The following is a 24,539-nucleotide window of genomic DNA, read 5'->3' as shown; positions in this document are numbered from 1 at the left end:
CAAACAGCACCACCAACTGAGGATGCCACAAGACTATGGCACTCGAGACTATCTCCTTCAAGCCAACACAGCACTTGAACATATACTTAGGTCTGGGGCTCTGAAGAGGTCTTTATAGTGATGAACAAAAACCTGGGACTGGACAGAAGACAGTATGTACAACTGAGATCATTCATGGGAGAGCAAGACAACAGGAGAGGGGCCCAGGCAGAAAACTCTTTCCTCATGCTTGAAGAAGTAGAAGGAAGGAATCACAGAGGACAAGAAGGAGACAGGCAAAGAGAGACAGAGGGCAGGAGAAGCAGAAGTTTGGAAACCAGGGATGGGGAGTATGTGCTTCCAGCTGTGCTAAGAGGAGGATACAAAGGCCAGGCAGTACAAGTAAAGGGGAAATTGAGTCAGAACAAGTATGGAAGAAAAGTAAGTTACAAGTGTCAAGTGGTACCACATACTTATAATCCCAGCAATTGGGAGGCTGAAGCAAGAAGATCCTAAGTTCATAGCCAGCCTGGGCTACATAGCAAGACATCATCAAGGGGAAAGGAGGAGGAGAAAGAAAGAAAACACATCAAAAATGATTGAAAAAGAAGAAGAAAGTTATCTGTCTTTACAGGTGACATGAGCTTTTATATAGAACATTAGATCGTGTTCCACCCAAACACATAGAAAAAAATGTTAGGACCATAAAACAACCTCACTAAAGCTAGACCAAAAAAAAAAAAAAAAGAAAAAGAAAAAAAGGATTAACAAAGTAGGCTGTATTTCCATGCACTGATTGAACAACACATAAGAGAAATAAAGAAATCAATCATACAAGATCAAAAAGAATAAATATTTAGAAATAAATTTAGGTACGATAAGAGATGGGTTTGTCATTAAAAGCCACAAACAAGAAGATACCTTGTGCTCATGGACTGGAAGACAAAACTGTTAAAACTGGCCACAAAACAAAGCAATCTAACAATTCCATGGAATCCCTGTCAAAATTCCAATGGCACTTTTTGCAGAAATAGGAAAAAGCCATCTCAGAATTGATAGGAAATCTCAAATACCCTGAATGGCCAAAATAATTTAGAAAAAAAACAAAGTTAGAAGCATCTCATTTCCTAATTTTACAACTTCTTATAAGGCTATAGTTATCAAAATAATGTGGTTCTGGCCTATAGAGACACACAGGCCACTGGGACTGAAAAGACAGCCTAGAAGTAAAGCTCCATCGTATATGATCAAAATACCTTCAACAAAGCTCAGAGACCATACAGTAGAGAAAGGATCCCTTTCCATAAACAATGCCAGCCCACATACCCACATGCAAAACATGAGGTTGTACCTTTGTGTTATACCACATACAAAATTAAACATAAAGGCTGTTTCAAACCCCGTTCAGAGTGAGGAGTGTTCATGCTGGAGAACTGAAAGGCTTTTTAAAAAGTCTTAAGACTTTAGGGAGTATCAAAAGACCTTTGGAGACATACTGAAAAAGGAACATGTAAGCTCTTTGGATCTTCATCCAGCAGGGGCTAGAAAGTCTCCACATCAGCACCAGTGTGCTTCAGAGGCGCTGCAAACACAGCATAGGCCCCCCTGAGGGCCCAGGGAGAAGGAAGGAAAGAGTTGTTAGCATTCTTTCTTACCTTACATGTGCTAAGCTGTGTGTACATAGGTTATAAGAATGTGGTACTTAGCTCTGACGGTACTTAGCAAGGACAGAACCACACAGCTACAAACAATCAGACCCCACACTATAGTGTTAAATATGCTCTGTGGCCAGTAAACTGAGAATGCTCATAAAAATATCAAGTATGGATCCCTATTCTAATAAAATTCCTAACTCTTCCCTGTTCAGCCAAGCAATACTGAATACATCTGTATTTCTATGCTGGCACATGTAAGAGGTAGCACTAGGTCGATTAAAGATTATAATTATTTTGGTTGTCTTAAATTTTTATACAAATTTCTGCTCATTTACATTTTACCATATAAAGGCAGAATGGAAGATGTGGCACATTCTTCTCCGACCGTGTGTGAAGGCTGATATAACACTATTGCACTGAATTCCTTACTCAAACACAAAGGTTGTTAATCTGTGATCTCATTTAAATTAACCCAGTCTAATGAAATAGATGAAGATAGTCACAGGGGATGGAGGAAGCAGAGCCAGTACTCATTCAGCAACCTGGGGATGGCAGATAGAGACCATAGTAAGAAAGACTGGGAAGTAATCCCAAGGAGATACACAAGTTACGACTTCTACTTACTGCTTACTTGTCAGAGGACCTTATTCTGTCTAGAATGCGTCTCGAGTTCTTCAATTACAAATAAAGTGAGTAAAACTTGCTTTCTTTCCAACCTCACCAACTATATGCACTGATGTGTGAATGTTACAGCCACTGCTTCATATAGTCAACTACATGGGGCAGGTTACAAGAAGCTTTTGCCTTTGTTTTTTATTTGAATAGCTTTGTTTAACCACTGTATTTTATAGAGAAGTTCAGGTGAACAAGAGCTCAACCCTGGCCCTCTGGATCCTTCTGTAGTGGGAAGGGGATGGTGTTGGACTGTCAGTCTTTACCAGTGCTTTCCATAGAGCCAGTGACCTCCCCATGTCAGCAAGCAGAGCCCAGCTGTAGTTTTCTTCCAATGATTTCGAAGCGTTTTAAAGAATGCAGTCATCTTCTCCTATAGATTTAATAGGCAGAAAAAGAAAACAGTTATCCACGAGAACCAGGGAGCATCCTACAATCCTTCTCTAAGGCTTCCCCTCCCCTCCATTTTCCTTTCCTGTTTTCTTTGCCACTCTTGCTCTGGTTCTTCTCATCTTTTCCTGTCTAGTCACCATCAGCATCTTCTGATCCACTCACCAGTCTCTGCTTCCTTCTTTACTCATGTATTTCTATCCTGGTCTCCTTCTTCCATATCCACTCACCTTTCCCTATGCATATGAGAAGGAAGGAGGGCAGAAAGGGGAGAATAAATCTCCAGGCTTCCCCTGATGTCTGTCTTCTTACTGTCCCACTATAGTATTGTTGAGCATTTGTCTACTACATATGAGGGACCAAACTACCAGCAACAGCTTATTCAAAACAGAATACACCAGGTCTTCAATATGAAAACCAGTGGAGAACATGCTTTAAAATACACAATGCTTGTGGCTCAGTAAAACATGCCCAACTTACTAATCAAAGGCATGCAAATTACAAAGAGCTATCATTATTCATGTATAAAATTAAGTTTTAAATTATCATATTCACTGGTGACAAAATACAAGACAGATACTCATACCTATTCCTGTAAGGAAGGGAAATTATAAAAAAAATAAAATGGTGTAATGTTTATTCTGGTTTTGTATGTCACCATGATGATATCTGTATTTATTAATTTGTTACTTAATTTATCTGACTAAAGTAAACTCCATGAATGCAGGGCTGTGGTCACTGCTAGAACCTATACATCAAGTAAGATCTGGCACATAATAGTTAACCCAAAATATCTATTAAGTGAGTGAGACATGTAGCATTACATTTTTAATTGAGAATTTTCACAGCTGTAGGAAAAAAACAACCAAAATGTTAAATAAAATTAGCAGAGTAAAAAGCATCTATAACTAGTGTTGCCCCAATTATGTTCAAAGAGGACTACCAATCAAAATACCAATAAATAAAAGCAGAACTTTTATATAAATTCTCTAAGTTGTAAGATGCTAAATGACATCTTAAAATTGCAATATACATATGTATATATATGTATATATACAATGCTAAATTTTCTGAAATAAATATAAATTATCTAAACATAAAAAATTATTTCTCCCTTTAACTTCCCTTGATTAAATCCCTCTCCTAAGAAGAAATGGCCACACTGTAGATATCAATGAAGCTATCCAGGTTGGTACAAAAAAACAAAACAAAAACAAAAACAAACAAACAAAAACTCAAAAACCAGAACAATCATCCTAAATGTCCATGTAATTATTGACCTCTCTCATCTGACCCTAATCACTTATTCATTCAGGAGACAACACCTAGTCTGTGTTAAGGATTAGGGCAGGGAAGAGTAAGTCCCACTCTCAAATGCTCATAAGTCTTAAATCCCTAATTGCAATACAACCATACAGGTAAAGTTGCAACACTGTAAGATACATGCTGGGGAATGATAACAGGATCTACCGTGAGTTCAGAAAAATGGGCCTAACTAGAATGGACCTGAAGAAGCCAGAGTCCTACCGACTAGGAGAAGTCACAGAGTAAAGGAGTTAGGTATACACTATGGCCTCAACACCTGTTTCCAAAACTTGAAAGTGGCCACCCTAATTCCCACTGAAATGGTATTAGGATGTAGAAATAATGGGGTCCTAAGAATGTTGTCCTCATGAATGGGATTAGCACCCCTCTAAGAAGAGACGCAAGCAAGACAGCCTCACATCCCTTCCATCTCCAAACCATCTGAAGACTGAAGACACAGTAACAAGACAGCCATTTGCAAACTAGGAAGAGTGTACAATACCCAGTGCCAACCATCTTGGACTCATACTTCCAGTTTGCACATTGTAAGAAATAACTTTTTGTTATTTAAGCCATCCCAGTTATAACAACCTGAATTAGTGAGTATACAAAGGCTATGTGTATGTGTGTGTGTGTGTTTCTGAAAAACACAGGTAGGCAGTAGACTGAAGAAGTACTTTCTCTTCTCACCCATTACTAAAACTAAGAATCTTATAACAAAAGACATATTAACAAGGAAAAAGCACATATATCTATTTGATGAGTTTTCATGACAAAGAACCTTCAGAAATAAATCCCTGTATGTGTGGTCAATTTGATGAAGAGCAGAAAGTTCTACAGAAACATGACTGAACAAGGTGCTATAACTTAAAGACCAGCAAGATAGGGTTCTTCTGTGTCCCTTCATCTTAAGAAGTAAAATACTATTTCCTGCATGCATCAGACAGGTACCTCTAACATGAGAGCCTTAAACAGGAAGTCGCTGCTGTTCTAACAGCAGCGACTTCCTGTATCTACTGTTTCCTCAACTGCCAATGTACTACTTGAGATGACCATGCCCTAAACCCTATGGACAGACTAAACGTACAGGATAGCTTCTAAAACAGTGGTTCTCGGCCCTTAGTGTCCTTAGTAAACCTTATTTAAATTGCACAAAATCTGTCGTAAATGCATATTCTTGGTCATTATCCCCCATCACCCAAAGCTTACTTTGTTCCTGAACTGAGTAGTCACATCATTTTTAGTTAGCAGTTACTATCATAATTGCAATGGAGATTGCAAACACACCAGACATTAAAAATCAGTAGTTTAAAGATAAAGGATGGGGTCGGGGAAAGGGGGAGATTTGAAAAGGCTTTGAATCCACACTAAGGGCAAACTCGAGATTTTTTTTTTTTTTTAGCAGATAAATGACATAATCATATTTGAGGTACAGAATATAAAACAGACTACCAGAACCTGAAAGTAAAGCTAAAGGGAGCCATTAGAGGGGTGGCTGCCATAAATTCTAGACAAGAGTCAACAAAAGACTTGGAGGTCTTTATAAGATAGAATTGGGCAGTTCTTGGTGACTGATTGATTGCAAGGGGTGAAGGAAACAAGCCAGGTTTTGTGCTTGGGCAACGGATTATTAAGTGATTTCAAGGCTTTGGATTTATATTGTAGGTTTGTGGTGTGCAGTTAAGGAGACTCTAGACTGTTAAACCTGCTGGACACACTCAAATGAAGTCCAAGCAGATGTCTGGACTTAACCCTTTTGGAAATAGGAGAAACTGAACACAAGGTACAGAATTGGGATTCATGCCTGTGAAGGTATAAGGGCTGCTAACATCACCCAAGTGGAGAGCAGCACAGAAGGAGGTTGGGAAAGTCAGTGACACTCTGAGAGGACTGTCTTTTTAAAGAGCCACACCCACCCTCTCCAACTCCCTTTTCATCTTAAATGATTCCTGTATTATTAAAAGATGAGGGAAATATGCAGGCAGCCTAGTGTACAAAGAGGACTGGTCCAGGTGCCTAACGAAATTCTACCTTTGTCATTTACAGATAGTGAGACCCTGGATAAGTCAATTAACATTTTCACTAGAGAAATGGGGAAACACCATCAACTTATGCAGTGAAGGGGTTGTGAATAAAATCTGTACGTTTTTCCATATTTGTCTTCACAATATGTACTACATTCAGTGTAATACTCTCTTCCCAGTAGCCAGAATTTTCATTCTCATTAATGTCAGTTAAAAATCTCAATTTTATGTCCAAATGAATGTATCTTTGCCTTCCAAGCAGGCTTTCCCCAAATCCATAAACTCCCAAACTCTGACCCTCTCCAGACAAGGAAGGTATAGGGGTTTTCTCACTAAAGAAGAGCTCCTTGGGGCAGGTTCTTGCCATCCGCATCCGCAGAACCTAATAAGCAGAATGAATGAACCGACCCACCCTCTATGGTTCAAGTATTACTGGCCTGGTTTTTGTTCCGGGGTACCCCACAGCCCAAGATGGGAAGTAACTGAGGGGGTTCACAGGTTAGGGGCTGCTCTGGGACTCGAACCAGCACACCTGACTCTCAGGGACAACGGGCGTGCGCGCCACGCCGGCCCAGCCCAATCTCCCCTCCTCCCGCCCCACGGTAGTCAGCAACCGCGTGGCCGATCCAGGGACGCTAGGCGGGTTCCCCGGAGCCCGGCTCAGCGCAGCAACCAGCGGCTGCACCCCACACCCTGACCACACACACCCAGCGTCCCTCGCTCGCTCCCCGAACTCACCGCTGCCCGCCGCTCAGCGCCCGGCCTTTCCTGTGTGCTCTCACAAAACTCTCCCTCTCTTTTAAGGGAAACCGCTCCCCCTGCCCTCGGGTTCCGACGCGGAGCTGCGCGAGCCAGGCGGGGCGAGCCCTCCTGTGACCCTAAGGGATGGGCTCGCGGCAGCCACCTCCCTCCCTTCCCTTTCTCTCACTTTACTTGTTCATTCAATCTTTCATCTTTTTCTATCTCTAGCCAACCAATCGTTTCACAATATATAATAAGAACAGTTTTACGATTTGGTACTAAATCGGAAAGTAATTAAGCGAGTGAGGCAAATTTAGGTAGTGGTAAATGAAACAAAACAAAACAAAACCCAGCGACAGGGCTTGAGGTGAGGAGGCACTGTGCTAAATTAACCAGCGGAAGTTTGAATTCCAGAGAGCAGGAAAAAAAGAGGATCAGGTCTGGATGCACCGTAGAGCAGGGTGGGGGTGGGGAGTGGGGAAATCAGGCACAAAATCACAGAACCCTCAGGCCTTGGTGCTGGAGGAGGAGAGAGCTATGGAAAAGGGGAGCCATGGAGCAGGAGAGGCCACAGAAATGCTGGACACCAGAAAAACGCGTCCTGTTAAAATAGAACGATTGCTGGGCTGAAGATGAAGGGCGGGTACAGGGAAGCTTCCTGTTCACTGTCTAAGACCAAGGCAGTTACAAAATCTTTTTATCTTGCCACCTCTCACTGCCAGGGAGATGTCAACAAAACAAAACAGATTTTGCTGCAAAGAGGACTCCTAGAAGTCTTGCCTTGTCTTGGATTCGGCTTGGCTGGGCTGATATTGCACTGTCTCCAGATTCGTTTTAAAGTTAATTTTTCATGTTTGTATTTTGCTCCTGTAAGGCCATTTGTGGGCTCCTGCACTCATTCCCACTGCAAAACTTAGTGTTTCCCTGCCTCTTCTCTACCTACCTCTTACAGATTGAGTGTCCTCTGCAAACTCATGCTCAAGTTCAATTGCCATGCCACTGCCAGGTTGGAATGATGAGAAGAGACGATACCTTTAATGAGATGCGTAGGATGAGAACTCTGAGAACTCTGTCCTTACCTCGTGGCGTTATCATGGGGCAGGTTCCTGCTGGTCAAGTGTGATTTATGCCTGATTTTACTTCTCCTGAGTATTTGCTTATCCTATTACACAAAGACTTTCTCCAACTGGACATCCCAGCTTCCAGAACCATTGCCCGAATTAAAAAAAAAATTTTTTTTTGCTTATTATTTGTAGATGTAGTAGTAGTCTGTCTATCAAATCTCAGAAAATAAACCTAAGATATTGCCAGAGTCACAGAACATATGGAATGTCTCTATGTATTAAAAGAAATTATTGGAATGTCTTACAGTCAATTAACCCAACAATGGGCAACTGTGGATGAAAGCCAAAGAATCGAATAGTCCCACAAGGCGAGGTGTTTCCGCTGGTCTTCTGTATAAGCAGGAATCCTGAAGATGTCAGTTCCAGCAGATGTGCTGGCACGTAAGTATAAGCAGACAGAGAAGAAGGAAATCTTCCTCCTTTCATTGTCCTTGTGTAGGCCTCCAGCAGAAGGTATGGCTCAGATTAAAGTGTATACCTAATACCTGAACCTAAGATGTTCTTTACTTGCTCTGTCCCAGGCTGCCCTTGAACTCAAAGATCTGCTTGCCTCTGTCTCCTGGGATTAAAGGTATATACCACCTTGCCTGAGCCTAAGCTTTTTATGGTCACTATGTGTCAAGATCTGGACCACAGGTGTGCCCTCCATTTCTAGATTGTAGTTCATTCCAGATTTAGTCAAGTTGACAACTGGGAATAGCCATCACATATATCATCGTGCCCATGGCCTCTATGCAGCCTTTCTACATAGCTGCACGGTATTTGACTTGACCCTTCTCAAACAATGGTACTGTTTCTAGCCAGAATCTCTCACTTTAGATACCACTTATAACTTTTTTTTTTGTAAGAATGAAAACACCAGAGATAAAAGTAAAGTTTCTAAATATACACCTGAAGTCTATGATTGTAAAACCATGAACATGCCTGACCTTATATGAATACTCGCCTGCAGGTAGATATGAAGGTTGGGTTTTGGAGACCTGTGTCAATTCTACTCCATTCTAAGTCAAGTTTCACTAGGATTCAGTTTATAGAATCATCAGTCTTAACTTCTAGCTAGCTTTTCCTAGTCTCCTGCAGCCCACCAGAAACTGACTTAGCCCAAGACCTTCTGTTACTCAAGGGCTGAGACTAGCCCCCTTTCACAGTTTTGGAAATTCTTGTCAACATGTCCAACCTGTACCTGTGGATTACATGTGCCCAGGATAGCCATGAATGTGAATGCACATAAATTCACAAACTTAATTAAAATATGATTTTTTTTGACATTTTTGTAACTTAATTGTGTGGTTCCTGTCTATAAGCTTTGTAAATGGCAATGTCATGTCATAATGTCCAAAATGAGCTTCCTTTAGGACAAAATGAGCACCTGTGACAGGAGAAACTTGCATCTGCCATGGAGATGTACACAGCCAGAAAGAAGGGTTTGGCTTGTGCTCTTCCTTTCCCATGTTCTTAGGTCAGTCTGACTAATCACTGAAGAAAGTTCCTGATGAGCAGGAAAGTAATCCCTGGGGGGTACTGCAATTTGCCCCTACCGTTAGCACTTTCCTGAAATCTTTGGAGAGAAACATTTTGTACTGTCAAAGATAGGGACTAGAATCTCTTTTCGTATCCAGCACACTACTACATGGGTCCATCTTATAGAGCGGAAATAAGCTACACATTGAGAGTGTGGGCTTTGTTATCTATAAAATCAATTGATGTCCTCGTAAAGACACTGAAGTGCTATGACACTGGATGTTGACAACATTCAGATGATCCCAGAATCAGAAGAGTCTTCTATCTGTCTCAGTATTTGCTGGATTTCTCCACCCCCCAAATGATCCCACACCATTATATTGTTTAAAAGCAGCTGTAGAGAGATGGGAGGTGCAGAGAAAGATAAGTTCAATCTGACCATAGGCAAGACCATGTTTATTCATGGTGAGGAATATCTCTGAAAGATGGGACGTGGGCAATCTCTAGTGAACAAGGGAAGCTAGGGAGCAATTGGACAGAAATGACCTCTGTCTAAGTAGGTTGGGAAGAAACAAGAGTGGCACAGTCACCTTGCCTGCTAAGTCCACCTGGGACACAGCCAGCAGAGGTGAGCAGCATGCTATCCCCTGAGCTCCACTGTCAGACCCAAGGCTCTGCTTGCCTTTATGAGGAGTCCTGTCAACATCAGGAACACCCAGCCAACACCAGGAACAACCACATGGTTAAGGGCCAGTGTAAATATACAATCAACAAGAGCTGGGATAATATGGCACCACCAGAGCCTAACGATCCCACAACTGCAGGTCCTAGATATCTTAACACAGCCAAAGCGCAAGAAGATTATTTTAAATCCAATTTTATAAAGATGATAGGGGCATTTAAAGAAGAAATGAAAAAAATCCCTTGAAGAAATACAGAAAAATACAATCAACAGATGAAGGAAATGAATAAAACTGTTCAAGACCTGAAAATAGAAACAGAAGCAATAAAGAAAACACTAACTGAGGGAATCCTGAATATGGAAAACTTAGGGAAGAGAACAAGAACTAGAAATACAAGCATCACCAACAGAATATAAGAGATAGAAGAGAAAATCTCAAGCATAGAAGATTTAATAGAAGAAATTGATACACCAATCAAAAAACAATGTTAAATTTTAAAAGTTCTTGACACAAAACATCCAAGAAATCTGGGACAGTATGAAAAGACCACCTAAGAATAATAGGAATAGAAGAAGGAGAAGATTCCAAGATCCAAGGCCCATAAAATACCTTCAACAAAATCATAGAAGAAAACTTTTCCAAACTAAAGAAAGAGATGGTTGTAAACATACAAGAAACTTACAGAACACCAAATACATAGGACCAGAAAAGAAAATCCTCCCCTACATAATAATCAAAACACTAAATGTAAAGAATTTAGAAAAAATATTAAGAGCTGAGAGAGAAAAAGGCCAAGTAACCTATAAAAGCAGAGCTATCAGATTACATCTGATTCTCAATAGAAACTCAAAGAGCAAGAGGGGCCTAGACAGATATCTTGCAGACTCTCATATACCACAGATGTCAGCCCAGACTACTATACCCAGCAAAACTTTTAATCACCATAAATGGAGAAAACAAGACATTTCACAACAAAACCAAATTTAAACAATATCTACATATCCAATCCTATAGAAGATATTAGAAGAAAAATTCCAACCCAAGGAGGCTAACTACACATAGGCAAGTACAGAAAACAAATAACCCACACCAATAAACCCAAACGACGGAAAACACGCACACATACACACACAACACACACTTTATTTTTACCAACATCAAAATAACAGGAGTTAACAATAACTAATAATTAATATCCTTCAACATCAACAGGCTCAATTCCCCAATAAAAAGGCACAGGCTAATAGAATGGATGCAAAAACAGGACTCATCATTCTGCTGCATACAAGAAACACACCTCAGGGGGAAAAAAACCTAAAGATTGCCTCAGAGTAAAGGGCTGGTAAAAGCAAACATATTCAAGAAGCAAGATGAAGCAGCCATTCAATAACTAATGAAATAGACTTTCAACAAAAATTAATCAAAAGAGATGGGGAAGGACAATTCATACTCATGAAAGGAAAAATCCACCAAGGAGATGTCTCTTGGTTTTGAACATCTATGCCCCAAATGCAAGGACATCCACATTCATAAAAGAAATATTACTAAAGCTTAAATACCACATTGAACCCTATATGTTAATAGTAGGAAACTTCAACACCCCACTCTCACCAACGAACAAGTCATCAAGACCAAAAGCAAACAGAAGAATAATGAAACTAACAGATATTATGACTCAGAGGAACCTAATATATTTACAGAACATTTCACACAAATACAAAAGAATATACCTTCTTCTCAGCATCTCATAGAACCTTCTCCAAAATTGACCATATAGTCAGTCACAAAACAAGCCTTAACAGATACGAGAATTTGAAATAATCCCTTGTATTTTATTAGATCATCATGGGTTAAAGCTGGATTTCAACAACAACAGAAACAACAGAAAGCCTACAAACTCATGGAAATTGAACAACTCTCTACTCAATGACCACTGGGTTAGGAAAGAAATAATGAAATTAAAGAGTTCCTAGAATTCAATGAAAATGAAGGCACAACATATTTGTGGTGGTTTAAATACACTTGGCCCATGGGAAGTGGCACTATTAGGAGGTGTAGCCTTGTTAGAGGAAGTGTGTCACTGTGTAGGCAGATTTGATGTCTCCTAGTGCTCAAGCTTGAGCCAGTGAGGGAGAGATCTTCCTCCTGGATGTCTATGGAAGAGAATCTCCTTCTGTTGCCTTCAGATCAAGATGTAGAAGTCTCAGCTCCTCAACATCATGTATGCCTGTATCCTGCCATGCTTCCCACCATGATGATAATGGACTGAACCTCTGAAACTGTAAGCCAACCCCCAATGAAAGGTTTGCCTTTATAAGAGTTGCCTTGGTCATGGTGTCTTTTCACAGCAATGAAACCCTAACTAAGACAATACCTAAATTTATGGAATACAATAAAAGCTGTGCAAAGAGGAAAGTTCATAGCACTAAGTGTTTTTACAAAGAAATTGGAGAGATCTCATACTAACAATTTAAAATCAGTGCTAAAAGCTCTAGAACAAACAAAAAGCAAACACACCCAAGAGGAGTAGAATGGGCTAAAATCAATAAATTAGAAACAAAGAGAACAATACAAAGAATCAATGAAACCAAGAGCTGGTTCTTTGAGAAAATCAACAAGATAGGCAAATCCTTACCTAAACAAAATAAAAGGCAGAGAGAGAGACAGTATCCAAATTAACAAAATCAGAAATGAAAAGGGAAACAGATACCGAGGAAATCCAAAGAATAATTATGTTTTACTTCAAAAGCCTGTATTTCATAAAACTTGAAAATCTAAACAAAATGGATTGTAGAATTCTTGATAGAATTCTTGATAGATTCTACTTACCAAAGTTAAATCAAGGTATAGTCCTATAACCCCCAAGGAAGTGGAGTCTGTCATCAAAAGTCTCCCAACCAAAAAAGCCCAGGACCAGATAGTTTTAGCACGGAATTCTACCAGATATCCAAAGAAGAGCTATACCAATACTCCTCAAACTATTTTACAAAATACAAACAGAAAGAACACTGTCAAACTCATTCTATGAAGCCACAGTCACCCTGATTCCTAAATCACATAAAGACTGAACAAAGAAAGAGAATTTCAGACCAATTTCCCTTCTAAATATTAATGCAAAACTACCCAATAAAATACTTATAAACTGAATCTAAGAAAACATCAAAAACCTTAAACAAATTCAATACCCACTCACTTAAAAGTATTGGAGAGAACAGGGATACAAGGTGTATACCTAAACACAATAATGACAATATACAGCAAGCCAATATCAAATTAAGGGAGAGAAATGTAAAGCAATTCCACTAAAATTAGGGACAAGAGAAGGCTGTCCACTCTCTCCATATCTATTCAATATAGTACTTGAATTTCTTGATAGAGCATTAAGACAACTAGAGATCAAGGGGGTACAAATTGGAAAGGAAGACGTCAAAGTATCACTATTCAAAGATACTATGATAAGAAACATAAGTGACCCCCCAAATTCTACCAAAGAACTCTTATGTCTGATAAACACCTTCAGCAAAATGGCTGGGTAAAATAATTAACTGAAAAAATCAGTAGCCCTCCTTTATACAAATGATAAACAGGCTGGTAAAGGAATCAGGGAACACCCTTCACAATAGCCACAAATGATATAAAATAATTTGGGTAACTTTAACCTAGCAAGTGAAAAACTTACATGATGAGAATGTCAAGTCTCTGAAGAAAGAAATTGAAAAAGATATCAGAAGATATATGGATTTCTCATGCTCATGGATAGGTAGGATTAATATAGTAAAAAATGGCTATTTTACCAAAAGCAATCAACAGAGTTAATGCAATTCCTATCAAAATTCCAAAACAATTCTTTATAGAGCTTGAAAAAGCAAGTCTCCTCTTCATATGGAAAAATAAAATCCCAGGATAGCTGAAACAATCCTGTACAATGAAAGACTTCTGGAAGTATCACCATCCCTGATTTCAAGCTGTACTACTAATACAGAGCAATAGTAATAAAAATAGAATCATATCGGCATAAAAACAGGTTGATTAATGGAATCAAATCGAAGATACAGAAATAAACCCAAACACCTATGTGTGCATCTTCAACAAATGGTGCTGGTCTAACTGGATGTCTGCATGTAGAAGAATCCAAATAGTTTCATATTTATCATCCTGCACAAAACTCAACTGTAAGTGGATCAAAGACCTCAACATAAAACCAGATACATGAAATCTAATAGAAGAGAAAATGAACAGTTTTGAACTTACTCAACAGAACACCAACAGCTTAGGTGCTAAGATCAACAATCAATAAATGGGATCTCATGAAACTGAAAATCTTCTGTAAGGCAAAGGACACCATAAAAAAATGACAGCCTACAAAATGGGAAAAGGTATGCATTAACCCTACATCTGACATAAGTTTAATGTATAAAGAACTCAAGAAGTTAGACACCAACAAACTAAACAACCCAGTTTAAAAATAGGTACAGATCTAAACAGAGAGGAAACCCTAATGGCCAAGAAGTATTTAATAAATGATCAAAGTTCTTAGTCATCAAGGAAATGCAAATTAAAACAACTTTGTGTTTCCATCTTATATCTACTAGAATGGTTAAGATCAAAAACTCAAGAGGCAGCCCATGCTGGCCAGAATGTGGAGTTCCGGACAAGAGTTACACTTGTCCATTGCTAGTGGGAGTGCAAATTTGTACTACTCTGGAAACCAATCTGACAGTTTCTTAGAAAATTGTGAATAATTCTACCTCAAGATACAACTATACCATTCCTGGGCATATACCTAAAAGATGCTCTACCATACCACAAGGACACTTGCTTAACTACATCCATAGCAGCTTTATTTGTATTATCCAGAAACTGGAAATGACCTAGGTGTCCCTCAAACAAAGAATGAATAAAGACGATGTGGTATATTTACACTATGGAATGCTACTCAGCTATTAAAAACAAAAACATCATGAAATTTTCAGGCAAATAGATGGAAATAGAAGATATCATCCTGAGTGAGGTAACCCAGACACACAGAGAGAGACACACATGCTATGTACTCACTTATAAGTGGATAGTAACCATAAAGTACAAGATAACCATGTTGCAATCCACAGACCCAAAGACACTAAGTGACAAAGAGAACCCAATGGAAGATGCTTGAATCTCACTCAGAAGGGGAAATGAAATAGACATCAGAAATGGATGGAGAGAGGAAACTGGGTAGGAGAGGGTGGGGAGGGAAACTGAGGTAGGGGGTCAGGGGAGGTCTGGGAAGTAGATTGGAAATCAGTGGGGTAGGGGGTGTGTCATATCTTGGACAGGCCAGAGACAGAGACTCCTGGGAGTTTGTAGGGGTGACCCTAGCTGAGACTTCTGGCAGCAGAGGATATGGAGTCTTCTGTGGCCTCCCATAGCCCGGAAGAATTTCTAGTGGAGTCGGGGGGAGACACCAACCCATCCACAAAACCTTCTACCCCAAAACTTGCCCTGTCTACAAAATGTGCAGGAATAAAGATGGAACAGAGATTGAGAGAATGGCTGACCAATGCCTGGCTCAACTTGAGAACCAGCCCATGGGCAAGAATCATTCTCTTACACTATTAGTGAGTCTGGCATAACTGTTTTTTTTTTTTTAAGATTTATTTATTATTATGCATAAGTAAACTGTAGCTGTCTTCAGATGTACCAGAAGAGGGCATCAAATCTCATTACAGGTGGTTGTAAGTCACCATGTGGTTGCTGGGATTTGAACTCAGGACCTTCAGAAGAGCAGTCAGTGCTCTTACCCGCTGAGCCATCTCGCCAGCCCATAACTGTCTTTTGAGAAGCTTCATCCAGCAGCTGATGGAACAGACGAAGAGACCCATAGCCAAACATCAGGCTGAGTTCAGGGAGTCTTGTGGGAAAGCAGGGCATAGAATTGAGCAAGAAGGCCTACAAAGTAAATTAACCTGGGCCCATGGGAGCTCATAGAGGCTGAACTACCAACCAAAGAGCATGCATGGGATGGACCTAGGTCCCCTACACATAGTTAGCAGATGTGCAGCTTGGTCTTCTTGGGGTTCCCTAACAATTGGGGTTGGGGCAGACTCTGGCTCTATTGCCTGCCTTTGGAACCCTTCCCCTTAGCTGGGCTGCTTTGTCTGGGCCTTTGGGAGAGGATGCACTTAGTCCTGATGGACTTAATATACCAGGGTGGGTTGATACTCTGGGATGAGTGCAGGGGGTACTACTCTTTAATGAGGAGAAGGGAAGTTGGTATTAGGGGAGAGATGGGTGAGGGTAGGACTGGGAAAAAAGGGGCTGTAATCAGGATGCAAAATGAATAAATAAAGAAATTAATGAAAAAAGAGCATGGTACAATTACTTATTAAACGGAATTTAAATCCCAATCAGAATTATAATGTACTACCATACCAAATTAACATATGTGTGGGGTTCTGGGTATTCAAATTCCAGTTCTCACACTTGCGAGGCAAACGTTTTTACCATTGAGCCATCTTCTGAGCCTCTTCTTTTAGAAAGATATTTATTATTTTAATGTATGTTTTGCCTATGTGTGTATGTATGTACCATATATTTGTCTGGTGCCTGCAGAGGTCAGAAGGGAATGTTGGGTCCCCTGGAGCTAGAGGAGGGGGGGAGGGGGAAGGGAAATAAGAAGAGAAGGAAGGAAGAAAAAACTGATGGAAAACAAACCAAATCACAGTTTCTTTCACTGTTGACTTGTAACTCCACTGTAACTGCCATGTTGTATTATCAAAGAGCAGTTCCCATTTTGCTTCCTTCTCTGGCATCCATTTCTCTTATCCTTAGTCCTCCTGGGAACCTGATTCTGCACAGGCCACCACCTTCCAGCACCCTGCTCACTCAGTCCCCACTTTATGTAACTGTAGCAATTTCTCTTTATGGCCATTGATTAGATGAGGAATTGTTCATGTAGCCCAACTGAGTCCCAGGAGTTTTGAGGAGAAGTCTGCTGAGAGATCTCTAAGAAGGTGTACATTCTTACATGGGAGGACTCCACAAGGTTATGATGATCAGTTTTAAGAACATTAAGCTAGATGAAATAAGGCTGGATGTGATATGACTCATATACATGAAACACCCAGAACTGGAGAACACATGAATGGACTGGACTAGATGTTGGGGCTGGGGGAAGGGATGAAGAGTAATGAGAAACTACTGTTAGCTAGTAGGAGGTCAGTTTGATGTGAGGAAAGTGTTCTCAATATGGGTATGGTGGAATCTGCATATTACTATATTACAACTAGTGAGCCATACTTAAATGGGTAAATCACTTTAAATGGGTGAAATGTATAAAAGAAAAGTAAAGAAAGAAGGAAAGAAAAGAAAAGAAGAGGAAAGAAAAGAGATAAGAGGAAAAGAGATGGCTCAGGGATTGAAGATATTGTTCAGTGGTTAAGCACTCCTAGTTTTGGTTTCCAGCACCAATATGGTGGCTCATAGCCATCTGTAACTCCTGTTCCAGTGGATCTGATGTTCTCTTCTGGCCTCCATTGTCACTAGGCACACTGTCTTGGTCAGGGTTTCTACAAACCACATGCTGTTGGTTTCCAGAGAGAGGACATTGTTTTTAATATGACAATGTTGAGGCTTTAAGGTAGGAAATAAGTGAAAATCAATGATGGAAATAGCTGGCAGACATTACTGCTATGCCTAACCTTTTACTCTTAATTCACTCTCAGTCATTTCAATGGTTCTTGAACCTGGGCTATGCTTGTTTAGAGGCATTATCAGTAACAAGGGAAAGAGTTCAAGAAAAAAAGATGTTGGGATATCAGTAGCCTTCTCTGTATTTCCTCAGATGAAGTCTGAGGCAGGAGCAGATAGACCCCAGTGTCAGCGATTCTAGTGAGGAAAATGGGAGCAAATTCTTTTAACATTCACTTCGTTGTATTTATTCAATTTATGCATACAGATACTTCTTGAGAGTCTGTGTTTCCTGCAAAGAAAAAAATATATGAAGTGGTGTTCTTGTGGTATTTATGCTTAAAATCCCTTCCTTATTATGACCTTTAATATCCACTGAATCTACAACTACCAGATTGGAAATATGTAAATGAGGCCTTTCGAGAAACCAATGGCTTCCTAGGAGACAGAAAATTTCCAAATCATTGCAAAGGGGTTTGTAGAAAACCCTCTGAAACTTCTTGTCACCTGTGTCTATCAGGACTCTTTCGTCTCTTCTGATTGCTCTTTGTCTTATGTGTCTCCTTGTCATCAGGTGCCATTTCCTCCTCATCTTACTTGGGCTCCAGCTTGCAATTGCAGCTGCCTGTTCCCTGTGACAGTTTTATAAGGACGAAGGCCAGACCTAGGATAAAGCAAAGTCTATAGCATTGTTCTGCAAGCCCAGTCTCCCAGATAATCCAATTCCTGAGGATTCTGAAATCCTACCTGTAATGTATTTATTTTTGTTTCTAATTTGGTGGTTATATCGTTCCCTTTTAGAAGAATGGCATCCATCAAATGTTTTAGAGGTTTGGTTTGGCATTGCTGTTGTTTAGGAAAACTAAAATTTCAGTTAAAATAATAATCATTCTAATAAACAACTTCGTGATTAAAATAGCTGCATCTTTTCACCTGCATAAAATAAGAATAGTTCTTTTAGGTTGAGGGCCCTAGAGACCAACAGTAATCTAAGCTAGTCATAAGATTATTCATTTAGAGTTTTGGTTCGAGCATGATGGAATAGGCCTGAAAGTCTCCATACTCCAAAATCTAGAAACTGTAGATAAAATAAAACAAAATTATCCAAAGTGCATAACTAAGTTGCCCAGAAAGAAAGAAATCCAACAGAGCTGGAGACTAAACAGGACATGATCCCAGAATGCAAATGTGTGTGACAATACAGTATCTGGACTGAGGATTCCTGCCCAGACCTCTATCTCAGCATTTGTGAGACCTAAGAGGTGAGTGCATGAATCCTATGAAGATGAGCGTGAGAACAGAGACCCATCAGAACGCCATGCTCTTAAACTTTACCCAGCCAAACAGGACGATCTCAGGGGCTAGTGGTTAAAAATGCTTGTTACGTTTGCAAACGACCCGAGTTCACTTCCCAGCGCCCATGGAACCTATATGCCTACCCTCAGAAGCTGGCATGCCTTCTAGCTTCTGAGAGTACCCACCAATATGTGGCATAGACTTACACAGGTATGTATACATAAGTAAAAATAAACTTATAAAAAAAGTTGAAATAGAAATAACTAGTATAAAAAATAAAAAATCTGGTTTCAGGCTTAAAATACTTTTTGTGTTTAGGATAAGAAAATCAAAAGGCCCCACGGGAGAGGGAGATGTCCTCATATACTAGAAAACAAAAGATCCTGCATATTTTCTCATTCTTAAATTATTTTCTAACATCTTTTACTTACATTTTATACATTTTCCCTTTATGTGTGTGCCTGCTATTGAATTAATGGTGACTGAGGTCGATCAATACTTTAATGTTTCTCCTAATAATACTATCTCTGAAGTAAGGATGACAACCCTTTGACTTATTAGAAATAGTTTTTTGTTTGACTAGAGTATTTGACTATTGAAATTTTCTGACATTAAAAGAAAATCTTGACCTTCATAAAATGTAATCTCAGATATACACGCCGATAGCGTCAACTAAGTGATCAAATATTTGCCAATATTGTCTGTAAGTTTCCTATGGTTTCACCTTTATATTAATCCTTTAAAATTCACCTATATGTGTATCTGTTCTAAGTTCCAGACTCAGTGAGAGACCCTGCAACAAAAATAAGGTGGAGAGCAATTGAGGAAGACACCCTTCACACACACGTACATAGAAATAAAATACATAAACAGATACATCATCTAGGTGCTAATCCTTCCCGTTAACCCTTACATACACAGCAGTCAATCCCTGCACCACACAACCTCTAGTCTACTTCCTGTCACCATCTGCTACAATTCTCTCTTGCTGAGTTGTCTATAAATGCACCTTTGCAGTATGTAATGTTTTGTTTCTGGCTTTTTTCTCTCAGCACAGTGCCATATGAGCGACCTGCCATCCATTAACTTGTAGCTGGATATTTACCTTTATTTCTTTTGTACCACAAATAAAGGTGGATTCAACATTTTTATATACAACAGTGTGGACATATGTTTGTGCTTTCATTTGGGATAAATTTTTAAAAGTGATAGCCGGGTTGTATGGTTAATTTTTAAAGGCATGGATGGCCAAGCTAATTTCCAAACTGCTTGAAATTTTATATCCCTGGAATCTGTGTATCACAATTCCAGCAGACACACTTCGTTACAGCACTTACATCAGGTTTTTTTTGTTTTTGTTTTTTTTTTAAATCTGAGGACATCCTGATCTGTATAATTGTCTACAGTAGGTATTCCTTGATGAAATAGCTATTCAAATGTTTTGCACATTTTAAAAAGGTAATCTTTTTCTCATTGAATTGTAAGAACTCTTTTCATATTTTTGTTCCAAGATCTCCTTCATATGTTTTGCAAATATTTGTTACCTGTCTATGCTTTGCCTTTTTGTTTTTGTGATAGGTACCTTTAGAAGAACAAAATCTTTAAAGTTTAGTGAAGGTCCTCTTCCCTTCCCCTCCCCTTCTCTCATTTAGAATTTAGAATCAGTTTTTATTCTATCCCTCTCCCATACACACCCTTGATCTGGGCCCAAATCATGTTGAATCTATAAGTTATTTTAAAGATATTTAACTTTAACCCCAGCACTCAGGAGCAGAGACAAACAAATCTCTTTGAGTTTGAAGTGAGCCTGGTCCGCATAGAGAGTCCCAGAACTTCCAGAGATACCCTGTTTCAGGGAAAAAAAGATATCTAACCATTCAAAAATATTGAATTTACATCACCAAACATGATATTAATGTCTTTATTTATATGTCATTATATCAGCATTATATCAGTGTATTAATATCAGCAATGTTAAAGTGTTTAGGTCTTATATTAAGTTTATCTCTGTACTTTTAGAAATATTATAAATGGTGTTATTTTTGTTTTGAATTTCTAGTTTCTTGTTGCTAGATATTTGGGCCCTATAATATTACTTTGGACCTTATAATATTACTAAGCTGAACTAGAATTTATAGCATTTTTGTTGTTGGGTGGATTCTCGGTGTATACAATCAAGTCATCTGCATGAAAGTATTACTGAGGACAGGAAAGAAGCCTGATGTTAGAGTCCCAGACGATGAGATTTAGCCACATGTAGTCTTAGAGTCCAGTGGTACTACAGAGAGAAAGAAAGTTCCTCAATGTGGCCACACTGGGAGGGAAGGAGGAACCAGCTTCCTATGCCCCATCCTAGAGGGACTGGCTTCCTAAGCCCCATCCTAGAGGGACCTGCTTCCTAAGCCCCATCCTAGAGGGACCAGTTTCTGAAGCTCTGCCCTAGAGTCACTGAGAAGACTTAGAGGATTCTATAGAGAAAAGAATAACAAGGAAAACAAAATTATGCTTAGTCAAGACTCCATAGTCATATTGTTCACTCACTGATCATTATTTTGTCTGATCTCACAAGGCCCTGTTGGTGTCTTCTGTCTGCAGATGCCAGAGGGACCAATTCCATTCTCATTATAAGAGGATCTGTCTACAAGCTTCACAGTTCCAGGAACCTGAGATATGCTGAGGAGAAGTGACTCAGACAGAGATCATGCTAGAGGGACACAAATGGAGTCATCTGGGATGATGACTGGGCTCCCTGTGTCCTCACCCTTACAGGATCCCTCGCCACTGCACCCTCAGCCTTCCAGGAGCTCTCCTTACTGAGCAGATCTACCATTTGAAATCTTAATGCCTGTATCTATTTGCACTTCTCTGTCTCACCACGGCAATATTAAGTAGAATTGGTAAGAGTGGCTATTGTCTAGTTCTTAATATAAGAATAAAAGCACCCAGAACTTTACCACTGAGTGAGCTTAACAATACACTGTTCAGAGATGCTCTTCATGTTCAGTAAGTCATCTATATCTTCTGATTTTGAAGTGATTATGAATTGTTCATCCCTCCCCATCTGCCTGTGTTTCCTATGCCAGACTTAGAACTGGAATCTTAGTCAAAGAATGATAGGCTGTCATATATTCTTGATGAAAAGCACATGGGCTTGGGTTTAGTCCCCAGCACTACCACTAGCCTGTATACACACACACCTACACATACACACAGACACACACAGATAACCACACACATACCTACAAACACACACACACACACACACACACACCTACACACGCCCAGATAACTATACAGATAACTACACAGACATACAGATATACACACCTACACACACACCTACAGACACACACGAACACACAGATACACACAGACAACTACAGAGACACACAGACATACAGATATATACACCCACCCACCCCCACACCCCCACAGACACACACACACACACACATGCACTCCCAACCCCCCCCCATACCTTTATTGAGCTCATGATGATTCTGGTGGTACAAAACTCCAAACAACTTCTTACTAATAGCACCAGCATCTTGTGATGGGCTCCTGTGGCTGCATCACAACATGGCCGAGAAGTGGAAAAGAAAAGAGCTACTGGCAGAAAGGGCATTTGTGTGAGCAAGGAAGCAAGAGGCACCAGACTCCCCTTTAAACAATCTGATTCCGTGGGAATTAATCCACTCCTTGCAGGAATTTAACTCACTCCTGAGAGACAGCATTAATGTATTTATGAGGGTAGAAACACATGCTTAATTACCTTGATTTTAGCCCTGCCTCTTAAAGGTTTCCCTGCCACACCACCGCTAAGCTGTGATATCAAGATTCAAGCCATATTCCAATGAAAGCATTCATCACAGAGCACTGAACCCACTGGCATAGGTCGAATGACACAGGGAAACACAACCAACAAGTCTGCTGTACTCTCACATACTCTTAGATACCATTTCTTCCAAATCTCATTACAACCATTTTGAATTGTCCAGTTCGAGGCTGCTTAATCCAGCAACAAAGCCCCGGGGCTCACCGAGGACTGAGAGTGGAATGGTCAGGTTGTTTTGCTATCACCAAACTAACAAATAAGAACAGGTGTGAGAGGGCCAGGTGACAGTGGCTGAGTCTGGGAGGACAGAAGAGCAAAGGAAGTTCGAGGGTAGCAGAGATGCATTTACATAATCATCTATGATGCTGGTGATAAGTACTGAGGCACTAAAATCCTGCTCTCTTGTATTAGTTCTTTCCTTAGCGAGGATGGCTAATACGTATTTAGCATGAAGCCATGCTTTGAACTATCTTGGCAAGTGTGCGCAAGACCTACTTCAAAAGACTGTATGCTTGTTCAATAAACATTTCACCTCTCAGAGTCTGGGCCTCTCCAGTAAGACTCTCCAGCACATTACCTTGTAGGCTAGCATTCTTTGCAGTATTTATTTTTTTTACAGAGGACTATTGCAGAGGACACATGCATACATACACACACATACACACACACACACACACACACACACACACACACACACACACGCACGCACACACTCACTCCCCACACCAGTAATAGCAACAGCATCACTACTACCACCAGCAGCAACAGCAATAATTCCATGAGCTTGAGGACCATGAGACTAAATAGGTGCCTTCAATTAGAACTTCGTGGAAGTCTGATATGCAATGAGCATGGTTAATTTGCAAAAGGAAGTCTGGTACAGTCTTAAAGTGTTCTATGTACTGTTAAAATTGAGAGTAATACAGACTCATTGGCCGTATTGGACTGATGAGGTATGATAAAAAAGTACTACTAGACTTTAAGACAGGAAACATAGATTTAATTTTCAGCTTTTTCCTTTAATGTACAACCCTGAGGGTGGCCATTTAAAATTCCTGAGACTCTGTTTCTTCATCAGTATAAACATAACATTCTAATTAAACAAATCAGTAGATGTCAAATCACCTAATCTACATCTGTAGCCAAATAAATACAAGTTCCCCTTTTAATTCCAAGCCAGATGGTTGTTAAAGTAGATTTTAAATATCCCTTATTAATAGTACAATTAATGTAATTATAATTCATTAGCAGTCACTCACCAAAATTAAAAATACATGGGGGGACTGGAGAGATGGCTCAGCAGTTAAGAACACTTACTGGTCTTGCAGACGACCCAGGTCCAGATCTCAGCACCCTTATGAGAGCTCACAACCGTCTGCCACTCTGAACTCTGAGGGATCCTGCATGCATGCGTACAGCACACAAACATTCACATCAGCTAAAAGTAAAAACATATTTAAAAAATAAATATAGAAGAGGAGATAAACTTCTGCAGGGAGTAAAGAAGACAAGAGTCACCATTATAGATATTTTATGTATGTTTAACGGCTATAATAAACTTCCCTTCACATTATAAGAAGCTCCTGCCTGAGAGACAGTCAACCAAGCCTTTGGAAGAATAGTTTATGGGTTCAGACTAGAATAAAGCTGCCTGACCCATCCTTAGACCATTAAAGCAGTTTTGGTAAAGCACAACAATTTTGGAA

At 39.8% G+C, this 24,539-nt stretch overlaps 1 protein-coding gene across 3 annotated transcripts in view; it reads right to left on the bottom strand.

Annotated features, from left to right (window-relative positions):
• Positions 1-24,110, bottom strand: part of Agk (acylglycerol kinase) — a 94,887-nt gene extending 70,777 nt beyond the window's left edge. Inside the window, exons 1-2 of one of the 3 annotated variants that reach the window (XM_031381644.1) lie at positions 24,093-24,110; positions 2,573-2,679 (exon numbers count right to left, since the gene is read on the bottom strand). In XM_031381644.1, the coding sequence (XP_031237504.1) occupies positions 2,573-2,673 (101 nt within the window). In that variant the 5' untranslated portion in view covers positions 2,674-2,679; positions 24,093-24,110. Of the gene's footprint in view, positions 1-2,572; positions 2,680-2,861; positions 2,895-6,763; positions 6,891-24,092 lie in introns of those variants that run through there. The other 2 variants (XM_031381641.1, XM_031381643.1) reach the window with 2 other exon arrangements.
• Between the last annotated feature and the right edge of the window lie 429 nt (positions 24,111-24,539).

Source organism: Mastomys coucha, unplaced genomic scaffold (assembly GCF_008632895.1).
Source record: "Mastomys coucha isolate ucsf_1 unplaced genomic scaffold, UCSF_Mcou_1 pScaffold20, whole genome shotgun sequence".
NCBI classification, from domain to species: domain Eukaryota; kingdom Metazoa; phylum Chordata; class Mammalia; order Rodentia; family Muridae; genus Mastomys; species Mastomys coucha.
The sequence above is the reverse complement of the archived record's forward strand: the minus strand, read 5'-3'. Positions and strand labels throughout refer to the sequence as shown.